Source organism: Lepisma saccharinum, chromosome 9, assembly GCF_977018435.1.
Source record: "Lepisma saccharinum chromosome 9, izLepSacc3.1, whole genome shotgun sequence".
Taxonomy (NCBI): domain Eukaryota; kingdom Metazoa; phylum Arthropoda; class Insecta; order Zygentoma; family Lepismatidae; genus Lepisma; species Lepisma saccharinum.
The window spans coordinates 61,761,119-61,773,588 of record NC_139237.1 but is presented as its reverse complement, the minus strand read 5'-3'; the positions used below and the strand labels follow the sequence as shown (position 1 = coordinate 61,773,588).

Here is a 12,470-nt window from a genome sequence, read left to right as displayed (position 1 = left end):
TGGCATATAAACGTGCAGAGTTGTAGCTCATTTTGCAATCGACAGCATTGTTCTAATGCATGTAGTTTCCGAGCTATGTTTCTTGTAATAGTGCCGGGACTTCATGAACCCTCTTTATTTCTTAAGAGATATAACGAACGAGCCATCACTCAACCACACTTTTCCACATTTGGAATATTCGAATTCTATTCCTCTCACCAATCTTTGGCGCCCGACCCTGTGGCCGAGTGGTTAGCACATCGCGCTGCGACGCCAAGGGTCCCGGGTTCGAATCCCGGTCGGGCTTGGTTGTTTGTGAATGTCCATTCATCAATTTCATCATTTCATCACTCATCCCCATCTTCGCAAATTAGCCAAGAGGCACAAAACGCGAAGTAAAATAAACTAAATCAATCAATCAATCAACCAATCTTTGGTACGGGCACCACAAGGGTGCAAAATTGAACAATTGAACATGCTGAGTAGATCTTCCAATCATTCGTGTTTACTGGCGTTGTTGTTTGAAAGAGTTGTGTATAATGTCAGTGGCACATGCCGAGTCCAAAACATGGACAAGCTCAATCTGACACGTGGTCCTAGGCTATGGAGGAAGAGAAAAGACTAGGCTCGCATAAACCCCCGCTCTTGACTTCTTCAAGGAAGCCACGTTGCCATCCCAACGGCAGACAGGTTGCTAACTTCTAAGAATTCGGTTGCCAACTCCTAAGAATTCAGGTTGCCAACTCCTAAGAATACAGGTTGCCAACTCCTAAGAATTCAGGTTGCCAACTCCTAAGAATTCAGGTTGCCAACTCCTAAGAATTCAGGTTGCCAACTCCTAAGAATTCAGGTTGCCAACTTCTAAGAATTCAGGTTGCCAATTCCTAAGAATTCAGGTTGCGAACTTCTAAGAATTCAGGTTGCCAACTTCTAAGAAATCAGGTTGCCAAATCATAAGAATTTAGGTTGCCACCACCTAAGAATACAGGTTGCCAACTCCTAAGAATACAGGTTGCCAATACCTAATAATTCAGGTTGCCAACTCCTAAGAATTCAGGTTGCCAACTCCTAAGAATTCAGGTTGGAAACTCCTAAGAATTCAGGTTGCCAACTCCTAAGAATTCAGGTAGCCAACTTCTAAGAAATCAGGTTGCCAAATCATAAGAATTTAGGTTGCCACCGCCTAAGAATTCAGGTTGCCAACTCTTCTAAGAAATCAGGTTGCTAATTCTAGAATCACCATCATCTTCATAGGGAAGTGAGTAACTTTATGCACAATTTCTAATCAGTTTTTCTTCTGTATTTTACTATCTAGGCATCAGGCTTCGCAAATAGGCTAGCTATCCTAGATTATATGTAAAATGTTATTATTTCAGGGCGGTCTGATAGATCGTAGTATCAGATCTAATTTAGGGGCAATATTTTCGTCCTTGAAGATCCTCCACCCTGACTTCCTACTGCTCACCCCAGATCAACGTAAGTGGGATTGTTGTCTCCTCCAGGAAGTCAATCGGAAATCTTTCCTCCACCCCTTTCGGTTCGCTCGGAAATGCGCCCGGGGAGGAAATTGGAAAGATTAGCGACGTTAAGAAAGCGAGAAGAGCCGCAGATTAATGTGGTGCCGATATCCGGCTCGGTAAACTGGGTGAGGCGCCGGAGTTTACATTATACCCCCTTCCTTCGCCCCTATCCCCTGTGCCGTAGTCTCAACAAGGTCGCCGTGGCGTCTACTTAACTGCGGAGGTGAGAGGGGGAAAGTTGGTTATAGGAAGCCTTCGCGGCGACAGACGGTTGTCGGACATTTTAACCCTCGGGGAGTTGCAAGGCCATCTGTGGTTACGAACTTGAAGCAACTAACTTAAGGATATCTTATGCAGAATTCTTCACGCATACGTTCACGATTACTTCAAGAAGCATTGAACAGATTTCTTTTTAGAAAATCGTGAGCGCTCAGATAGGGGTTCTCTCTTGATCCACTGTTCAACATTTTCAATTACTGCACTTACTTCCATGCAAATAACGAAGGGGAAATATCATTGCATGATAATAAATGCGGAAATGTTATTTATTGTGGACCCCACCGGACGAGTCTGTTTCAGTTGGGTTTTATAATGCACAGGTAGGCTACTCGGGACTGGACCTACAGTTTAAGTGGGACCCGAACCACTTTGTTATGTGCCTCTACCGGGTATCGAACCCGTGACCCCTGGATTACAAGACGACGACGTTATATATACCCAGTGCGTTCAATTTGGCTCTGGGCCGCGAGAGCACGTGACTGCAGACGGCGTGGCATGGCGCAGATGCCGGCGTTTTCGACCCGTAATGTCCCGCTTATTTGTACGCACATATCTCTAGCATGCAGACAATTATATTTATTTTGCTTAACGAGTACTAACCTGGGTTATAAGAGTTGTTGAAACTAGTGGTATGGAAACCCTTAAGCGGAAGTTTCCCGTCAATATTCTTTCCCTGTTTTTCACACTTTCACTCATTTCACTATTTTGTCATTGGGGACAAACACAGATGTCCGTGTCTTATCCGGGATTCGAACCTGTGACCCCTGGCGTCGTAGCGCGCTATGCTAACCACTTCGCCACGGAGGTTGCCTCTTTTGCTGGGCAAAATCATTAATCGGCGAGACTACCCAAACCACTACGCCATCGGAAAGGCCCGAAAGAACGAGTACGTACACTATTTTTTTGGTTCCTTAGAATCCCTAAGTATTCTGCTTCTCTCTCCTGTGTTTCTATTTGTGTCAACTTTAGTTTGTTGCGATTATTATCTCCAAGACATACATCTTTACTTGTGTCAACTTTAGTTTGTTGCGAGTATTACTCTCCAAGACATATTTGTTTACTTGTGTCAACTTTAGTTTGTCGCGAGTATTACTCTCCAAGACACACTTGTTTACTAGACTATGCATTTTATAATGAATCGCATATCACATAATTGAATTTTATCAAGTCGGACTGTTACAAAAGTTACGTAAAGGAACGTAATACGAACACAAAGTATTCAGGCATTAATAGCTCACACGTCTAACACCATCAATTTTCGCTGCCACTCAACTACCGTAACAAAAATGAGCATAACAGTTTTTTCCAGTTTTAACTACCACTACACAGTAACCTAATTAATACACTTTTAATGATTCGGCTTTAAAAATATATGTATTGTGCAACGAACTGAAACTTCTAAACCTTATCTATCTATATGCAAGATAAATTATTGAAATGTTCAAAAATGTTAAATTAACGGGCAAATTGTTAAATGTTAACGGTAGAATATTGTCAATTTTACGGTAACTCTAACAGTGTAAGCAGACACTATTTGTACACTCGCCTCACTTAGTACTCTGGCATTTTGTTTCTTTGTACACCGTATATGCAGATGATACAATTCAACATATAAGTGTATCAATATACACTGTATAAAACACACTTATTACTTTGACCCTGTACAGTCACGGATAGTTCTGAGTTATTACGACCCCATTGCAACCCAGAAGTGTCCGTGACTGTACATGGAGGTATTTTTTATAGTAATAACGAAGCAGTAAAATTCTCTGGAACTACCAGGGCTAATACAATTAAATTCGGTTTCAACTAGGGTATGTAAAATACTAATTAATTCCAATTATATTATTTCGATTTATGTGAACTATTTTCCAAGTCAATTCTGCATGTGACGTGAGCTACATGTATGTCAGGAAGAGAAGCAGATTACTAGTTTAAAAATGTATGTGCTAATCGTTCCCAGCTGGTCCCTCCATGCAAATTAGCAATCAATATTGATGCACATACGCTCCGCATTTACTTTACTGCGGTTATAGCGGCCAAAGCAGGTTGTTTATTATTACTTGCGTAGCATAATCCTATTATGCACATGATAAAATAATTTGAATTTAGAGGACGAGAGATGAAACACTACTGCTGCGATATCTCAATGTCTCTCTACCCCTTTGTCACCCGCGGGCTTGGTGACTGTGTGCTTCAAGTTGTCGACTTTCGATTTAGCCACTGAAGTTCTCGGGATCGAGTCCAGACCCTGTCACGGGCGTTCTTTGTTGAATGTACGTTCATCAATTTCATCTACCGTCTCTCCGATGAAGGCACACAATGGTTCTGATCCCACTTTAAACTGTACATCCAGTCCCCATTACCCTACCTGTGCATCAAGTGAACTTAAAACAGAAAAAAAAATCATGTACGTAATCACTCATCCTCATCAATTTGATTGATTGAGTTGGTATTTAAGTCTACTTTATGCACATTAAGGCTAATTGGGACTGGACCTATAGTTTAAAGTGGGATCCGAACCACTAGGTGCCTCCACCGGGTATCGAACCCTGGACTCTTTGTTTGCTACCACTGCCCTTAAATTGCAGGCCCATCCCAATTAACCTATCTGTGCATAAAGTGAACTTAAACTTGAAAGCACACAATACACGGTAAGCATACACGAAGTACCAATGGAAATATATGTGCAGATTTTTCTAGATATCAAAAATAGCCTCAAATATACTCTTATAAATCACATTCACCTCATCGCCGACTCCGTGGGGCTTGGGGGGCTCGAGCCCCCCAATAATTAATTTTGCTTAAGAGGATCTAATGAATTATGTTGCTTCTCTTATAAAGTTTACTCTGAATTGTGCCACATGAAAACTTTAAATACACATTTGAAATGTTCTAGACCATCAACTTTGGGGGCTATGACCAGAGACAGCAAAACACATGACGTATTACTATATACTAAGTATATAATTATGAGTATTGTTAACATTTTTTACTAAAAAGAGTTTTAAAAGACGATGTGCATGAACTAGGGGAGTGGATGGGACGTTCGGGCTACAAATGGCTCTCACATGACATTCAGAACGAGATCATTGATCCATGGTAGCAGATATTAAAAGTCGGGAATATTTTGCTATTATGGTTGACGAAACTTGTGACATATCCATCCGTGAACAATTGACATTCTGCATTCGAACTGTGAATGAAAATTTTGATATTTTTGAGGAATTTATGGGGTTTTACGAGATTCCGAACACTGAGGCCAAATCTCTTTTTGACGTTGCAAAAGACTGTTAGGGAATCCTATAAAAGAATGCAAATATTTAGGAATATTATTGACGTGAACGAGAAGACTGGCCATACTGGACTGCGACCACTTTGCCCTTATCGGTGGACGTTGAGAGCCTCCAGTAGCCTACCCAACAGATCTTAAAGAACTATAAAAACCTTCTCAATTTTTTTGAGAAATTTTCTGAAGAAGATTCTACTGACGCAGCATCAAAATCTCCTGGATACCTGGAGACAATGCTTCACGTCAAGACATTTTTCTTTCTCTCCCTCTACTGTCATGTGATGGGTTCCAATAGAAGAGGTAAACTGTAAGATTCAGTCTCCACGCATTGGTGCTACAGAAGTGGAATCAAAACTAAAATACTTGACTGACATCTTTCAAGAAAAGCGAATGGGTTTTGAGCAGTTCTGGCAGAAATGCACAGAAGGCAAACCCAGCCTCGTTGATGAGCCAGATTTCCCCGGCAACGTCACGTCCCTAAGAGACTTGAAAATCCTGATGCTGCCAAACCTCACAAGTTCTACACTCCAAAAGAGTATTATAAATCAATATACATTGACGTGTGTGACACAGTAAAATCATGTGTTAAACAAAGACATGAATCTACAGGACTGCAAAAAGTAACAGCCTTAGAGAAAGAATGCATCTCAGCTGTGAACAGTTGCACAACGAACTTTGAGCAAACGCGAGAATTCTTTCGCCAAGATTTGGATGCCGATAGGCTCTCCTTACACCTGCCCATGCTTGGTGATATCGCCAAACAGAAGAAAGTGGTTCTAACTACCATGCGTGACATAAGGAAGTTTCTTTTGGAAGACAGGACCCTCCAGGAGCTTCTGCCTGAAGTTGCCAAATTCATGTTGCTCCTCCGCACCGAGCCAGTGACGACAGCCACAGCCGAAAGGTCATTCAGTGCTCTTCGCCGACTGAAGACATATTTGAGATCTACAATGGGGCAGAAGAGACTAAGCAGCTTAGCGGTACTCCACATACATCAAACTGTGCTTGATAATTTGGACCTGAGACCGCTCGTTAATGAGAGCAACTTTTGCTTTATTTTGAAAACATCTTCATATGTTTTTGTTGTGTATGTCACTTTATATCTAAGTGTACATGCTATGTGTTTTTTTATTATTGCAAAATTAAATTTAAAAAGTAAAATATTGTAGCAAGAACAAAAACGTGAAACTATTTGCCTGCGATTTGTGTTAGCATTTATGTAAATAATTAAATAAAACTGTTAAATATTGTAAATATTCGTTATTTTTATGGGTACGTCAACACTAAGTTTATTTGCACCGGTCACATGTCTTTCTTTACAGGTCTGTTGCGGACATTAAAACACACCCATGCCCTCGCCGGGTCTCGAACCCGAGACTCAAAGCGAGTTAAGCCGACCACCCAACACGCTCGGCTACCGAGGCCGGCATAAAACTGTTAGGTTGGCCTCTTAATGTAAATACATACTTTTCAATAAAAAAATTAATTATCTAAAAAACAAATGAGCACACAAAAGACAAAGAGACATTGAAACATTTTTCATGTTACATTTCATTTGCATGAGGAATGTAATAGCTCCTTAAAAACTGCTATACGAAGAGATAATTTTTATTTTTGAAAAAGGGAGGGAGTGAGTCATTCATTTATTTCTGTGATCAGAGCCCCCCCCCCCACATAATTTTGACAAGTCGACGCCCCTGCCTCATGACAATTTCATAGTTCTTTTTGGGCCCGATAAACTAATCGCGACTGGACCTTTAAAGTGAACCACAGTACACATCGACCAGGAAACGAACCTAGGGCCCCTCGATCATAATATGATAGCATTAGTAGATCTTTGTGATATAGAAATCATATGTACGTTATTTGTATTGGCAGTGGTTACAGAAATAGATAAGATTGTGAATTTATTCTCTCCGGAGAAACATAGGAAATAGTTTACACAGAATGATTTCGTTGCGTCTTAATGTTGTTGCCTTGTAACCAAGAAGCAGCCTCGGATTTGACTTCCGGTGTCGCATTACTCAAGTGTCTAATGCATCTAGTTGCAATTAATGCATTTGTGCTAAACTTTGTTTTATTCTTTAATTACCTGGAAAAGTATTGCTTGAACATTTTCTGTTTCCTGCAGTATAACCCTCTCTATACTTTTGTATAATACTTAGTGAACATTTTTAAGGGGGGAACGTGCCCCTCCCGCTAAATCCCTTAATGCCGTCGCTATTAATTAAGTCAATAACGATAACGCAAACGGAGCTCTAACATGTTCAAAACAGTGAACTAGCAACGCTCGATGAACTAGAACCAACGCACTTGTACGCACACACATCTACATACTCCAAGAGTTCCGATACTTTCCTTCCATACTCTTCCATCCTCCACTTTCCCTCGCACCAGTGCGCTTCCGCCGCACGCTTTCTTTCCCAGATCAAGTTCAAATCCAGTAGAAAACTTTCCACCACTCTATTAGAGCCTCCTCAAACTTTTCCTTCCAATTTCACGGCACGAGCAACTTCCGCTCTCCGAAAAAAGAAAAGAAAAAAGATTGCTGCTAAATTATTTTCTGTTTGCTTGGAGCCCGCATCTTCCATGTCCTTTGAGTTAGAATCGTCTCAGATCTTTGAGCTTTGGAAAACACTTCCCCGAAACTGGGAGCATTCCGGCATATCTGGAGCATTAATTCGGAGGGAAAACAAAAATATCTCATTCCCGATAGGGAGTAACTACGTATATGGTCCTCTTCAAGATCGTTGGGGGTCAGAATTGCACGGTCCAATTATTGATATACAGTAAAACCTCGCTAGTCCGGACTAATGGGAGGGATAAGTTGACCGGTTTAACGAAAGTCCGGATTAACTGAAATAACCTAAAAGAACAGTAAAAAGTGCATTAAAACTCCGTTTATAGCAACAAAACACGTTTATTATGGTGTATTTAAAGGACATACAGTACAAAGTCTGCGGGAAACAGAATTTCATCAGTGGTTGACTGCCTTTTCTTTGGGAAGTTCTCTTGTTGACTTCTAGCCACATTTAAAACCTTGCACACTGCTTTTTTCTCCTTTTGCCTGTCCGGATTAAGCGAAGTCCGGCTTAACGAGGTTTTACTGTATCAGGAACGCTTAGGGCAATAAATCTTAACACCTGGAATCACCAATTGATGTGCCTGCCCACAGGCATACATTCGCGAAGAAATTAAGAAACAAAATAATTATTATAGTGAGTGGAATAGGGTAAATTTACATTATATTCTTTTTGTTGTGCTTAGTTTTTTCTCTACCCATTCTTCCATTTTCTCTACCATGTACGAGGGGAAGTCATTAAATAACAGGAATATTATTCTAAACTTCATGGAGATTTGTGCACAACGAAAATTTATAGTTCGGGACTCAGTGGTTCCTTAGCAACACCCCATAAAGGTGTCGTGACGATCGAGCAGTATGCGCCTGCGCAGTAGCTCGTACAACATGGCCGCTCCACTGTTGTCTTGCACGGTAGAAGAGCAACGTTTTTTTTTTTTTTTTTGTGGTCAGAGGGAGTGAAACCTTCTGAAATCTACAGCAGAATGAAGGTTCAGTGCGGAGACAATTATTTAAATCAGGGGGAGAGAGCATGAATGGGTGGAAAAATCAGTTTTTAAAAATGGAAGACAAAATGTTAGTGATTAATACCGGAGTGGGAGTCCAGTTTGTGTGGCGACTGAAGCAGTGAAACAGCAGATCGACCAGCGAATCCGTTAATTTAGGTCTGGACGAACTACGTAACGCTAGATAAACATATGTAGTTCTGGACGAACTTAGAAGAAACTAGGACCATATTTCCTGACAATCAACGATCAATATTAAGCATTTGTATACATATTGTGGACAGAGAAGGGGGATCTTGAGGGCATAGGAATGCAGATGCGACTTCCGATGGGACAATGACGATGCTGAGTAACGAAAAGTGAGACATTGACCGGGAGGAAGTCGTGGCTGGGCGGGGAGCTGCTTTTGAGAAGTGGTGAGTGAAGGTGGTGCCAGGAGGATGGTGACACGAGTGCACCATGGTGGAGAGGAGCAACTTGAGTGTAAGGTAAGTGAGAGGGGTCTTCCTTCTGCTCACGTCTGCAAGGTTGCGATTAATGGCGAGTGTCTCTACACCAGGGATTCCCAATCTCTTTACATTCGCGGCACCCTTGTTAGAAAATTTTCTTTCCAATTTTTAATCTTAAATCGAAGAAGAATACTATGTTATCACGAGTAGGTTAAAATTAGTACATTCATTTATTGAAAGATAATATAAGGAACAAAAATAAGAAGAGAATACAGTTTAGGGCCTCCCCGATGGCGTAGTGGTAGCGTCGTCGCCTTGTAATCAAGAGGTTCCGGGTTCGGTACCCGGTGGAGGCACATGGCACAATCAATCAAAGAGTACAGTTTACTATCACTCAAAAGAGTTTTGCTTTGTTAGCGTGGGACTTGCGATTGCATCATTAAAGAACAAATGTTCTATATCAGGCCTTACAGTTGACAACGAAACACGCATATCATCCTCAAGGTTATGCAGTCTGTTTCTTGCTTTGGATTTTATTGTCGCCATAGCAGAGAAGGTTTGGTCGCACAAATATAAAGTTGAAAAGGACAAAAGTACGTCAATTGTTTTCTTCACTAGGTTAGGATACTCCTCTGCCAGTCCAAGCCAAAAAAATAGCCACCGATGCCTTACTCTTTGTGAGCTTAACTTTGAGTGGAATCAGCGCAGAGCTGTGAATTCACCTCGTTCGCAAGCTGTGAAATCATTTCCTCCGCATTGTCTGCGAAATCAAAGGTGACACAATCCAGTCGATTTTCCCTGTGGAAAGAGTGAAAAGTAATCTATTGCATCTTGCAATCTTGGTAAGTGATCAACCATGAAGTATTTCAGCTTTCTTGTTGGGCATAAGAGTAATTAATTCGACTTAATAATTATTTTGCCTACTTCCTAATAATATTTTTTTTAGTTTCTCTTCCCCCTTTTATATATATATCCCTAAAATATCTCGCAGAACCCCGGTTGGGAATCACCGCTCTACGCAGTTACATCCCCGAGATTACCAATACGATAATTTCAATAATATATCAACAAGTCTTTGGGTTGAACTTACCCAATATTTTTCAATAGTTGCGCCACTAATATTTTACCTAACATAACAGGTACGAGTTGTTAGAGGCGATGTTGTTCGACTTAAAACCAACAGAAGACTGGCGTGAAATAAAAGCAAATTCAACATTTGCGGACTATTTCCGTGGGACATTTTTTGAGATTTCACACAATAAAGGCAATCATTATGTATAAGGTCCTTGAGGAACCGGACAGAAAAACTTGCTCATTTGACAGCACACAAAGAGGGAGGACATAGAAGAAGATGAAAGGAAAGAACAAATGAACGAAACTCACCTGACAGCGCCTGCGTGAGGAGCGGAGTATTGTTGTTTGGTGTTAATTGTCCATTCGTTATATCGACTGCAATAGAAAGGGAGAAAGAAAAAGCAAACAATGGATTAGTGGCGTCAAACAGGACTGTTAAACACACGATAAAGGTTTTCACAAGGAAAGGGTTCGTGATAATAACAAATGAAGGAATGTCGCTAATACTAAAACTACTTCTACTATGTGTTCTCAGCAAAAGTTACTAATTAAGCACATACACGTACAGAAGTACCAACACATGTTTACACAACAATGACAATTACTGTTATCCCTCTCCTTGTGTTTACTTTACCATATTCTTAGCTATAGTTTTAGCCTAAGCTTACATGCAATGAGTAAATCACAATTTATAACATTTAATATGTTTGCTAAGGAACAGTTCCATAATTTTATTAGTAAATTGAAATATATTTACATATTATATTAACAAACCCCTATAAAAAGTCAATAAACAATTACAATGGCATAAATGGAAATAAATTTAGCTCTTAATGCTTCAAAGTTTTGTTAAAAAGTCACATGGTAACAAGTGTAGTTTGAATGAGTTACATTTGCACATTAATTTTCGCAGGAGAAATTAAGTTTTTTCCTCATGCAACATTAATTCTCAAGTATGGAAGAGGGATTGTAAATATCCTTTCATATAGATATATACGAGGCATGTCCAGAAAGTAGTACCAGTTTGGTAATGAAAAAAAGAACGAAAGAAGTTACTTGAACACAATTCTGAAACTACATACATTGAGCTATTTTGCTACACAGGCACTTACCATACCGGAAGACACGTTTTTGTATACCCTCGTCACACACTTCTGCCGTCAGTCCATTATGAAATGGAGTTACCGCTTGCTGGACTATGAATTTCAGAAAAAACAAGTTTTTATATGTGGAAAAAACGAATGACAGCTCTCACTTTACACTTGGCGGGATTCTAGATTTTTCGTTCATCTCGACTGTCCACAGAAACAGGTACACAACCATTACCCCGATGCAACTTGCATGCGGACTCATACCAGGCGACCTTGGATGCCGCCTGCGTATACTTCCGCTGATACAGAATCCTTCCGCCAATAGAAGTGTATGACGAAGGCATACAAAAACGTATCTCCCGGTACAGTAAGTGCCTCAATGCCATGGGTGCCTGTGCAAAAAAAACAGCTCAATGTATGTACTTTCAGAGAAAAAAGATTTTGTTCAACTAACTTTTGTTATCTTTATTACCAAACGGGTACTACTTCCTGGACGTTATTCAGTTTGATGATCAATTATCAGGGCGACTAAGAAACACGACACGTAGATCATGAATTAAATCAAATTATATCTAAGTCCATTTAATCTTTTCGCAGGTGAAATAGTACGTTATGAATTCAGTATTGAATTACATAACTACCTTAAACTAGTCTTGCACTGACCTAGAAATCCTGCTTAATTTACACAATTCGGAAATCAATCTAAATCTAATTGTTTAACGGTTGCAAGGTGCAACAAAATATGTAAAGGAAGCATTTCTTAGGAAAATTTGCAATTTACTGTTTAAAATATTGGCGATACATAGTCATGTGTTGAAATCGTGGCCGGATCAATTTTTAGACTTGCACTTGCAGTCTACGTAGATGCACTTGACTCTAAAATGTCTCATTTTTACATTTTTGGTTCAAGAGCCAACTGCTAGGTTTGTTAGTATGTTGATATTATGTATGGTCCATGTAAGGATCATTCTGTTTCTGAGGTATGTTCCTGTAAATTAAAGAATTCGTAAATGCCTCAATAGACTAGGCTTTATAAATGGAAGTATAGATAGTTGACGATCAAAATAACGGCTGCGTGAATTTAGGACAAGCCTGTAAATGTTTCTCATCACCCCCCAGCCCCCAGAAAACGTAAAGAAGTAAATATAAATGCCGTAATTATATCTAATGTCTATGTAAAAACTGCATGCAACGCGGGAAA

General features: G+C 40.1%; 1 protein-coding gene across 16 annotated transcripts in view; it reads right to left on the bottom strand.

Moving 5' to 3' along the window:
- Positions 1–12,470, bottom strand: part of Rbp6 (RNA-binding protein 6) — a 1,060,856-nt gene that overhangs the window by 34,156 nt on the left and 1,014,230 nt on the right. For all 16 annotated transcript variants that reach the window (XM_083128271.1, XM_083128266.1, XM_083128274.1 and 13 more), the window contains one exon: positions 10,488–10,553. In XM_083128271.1, the coding sequence (XP_082984397.1) occupies positions 10,488–10,553 (66 nt within the window). The remainder of the gene's footprint in view (positions 1–10,487; positions 10,554–12,470) is intronic.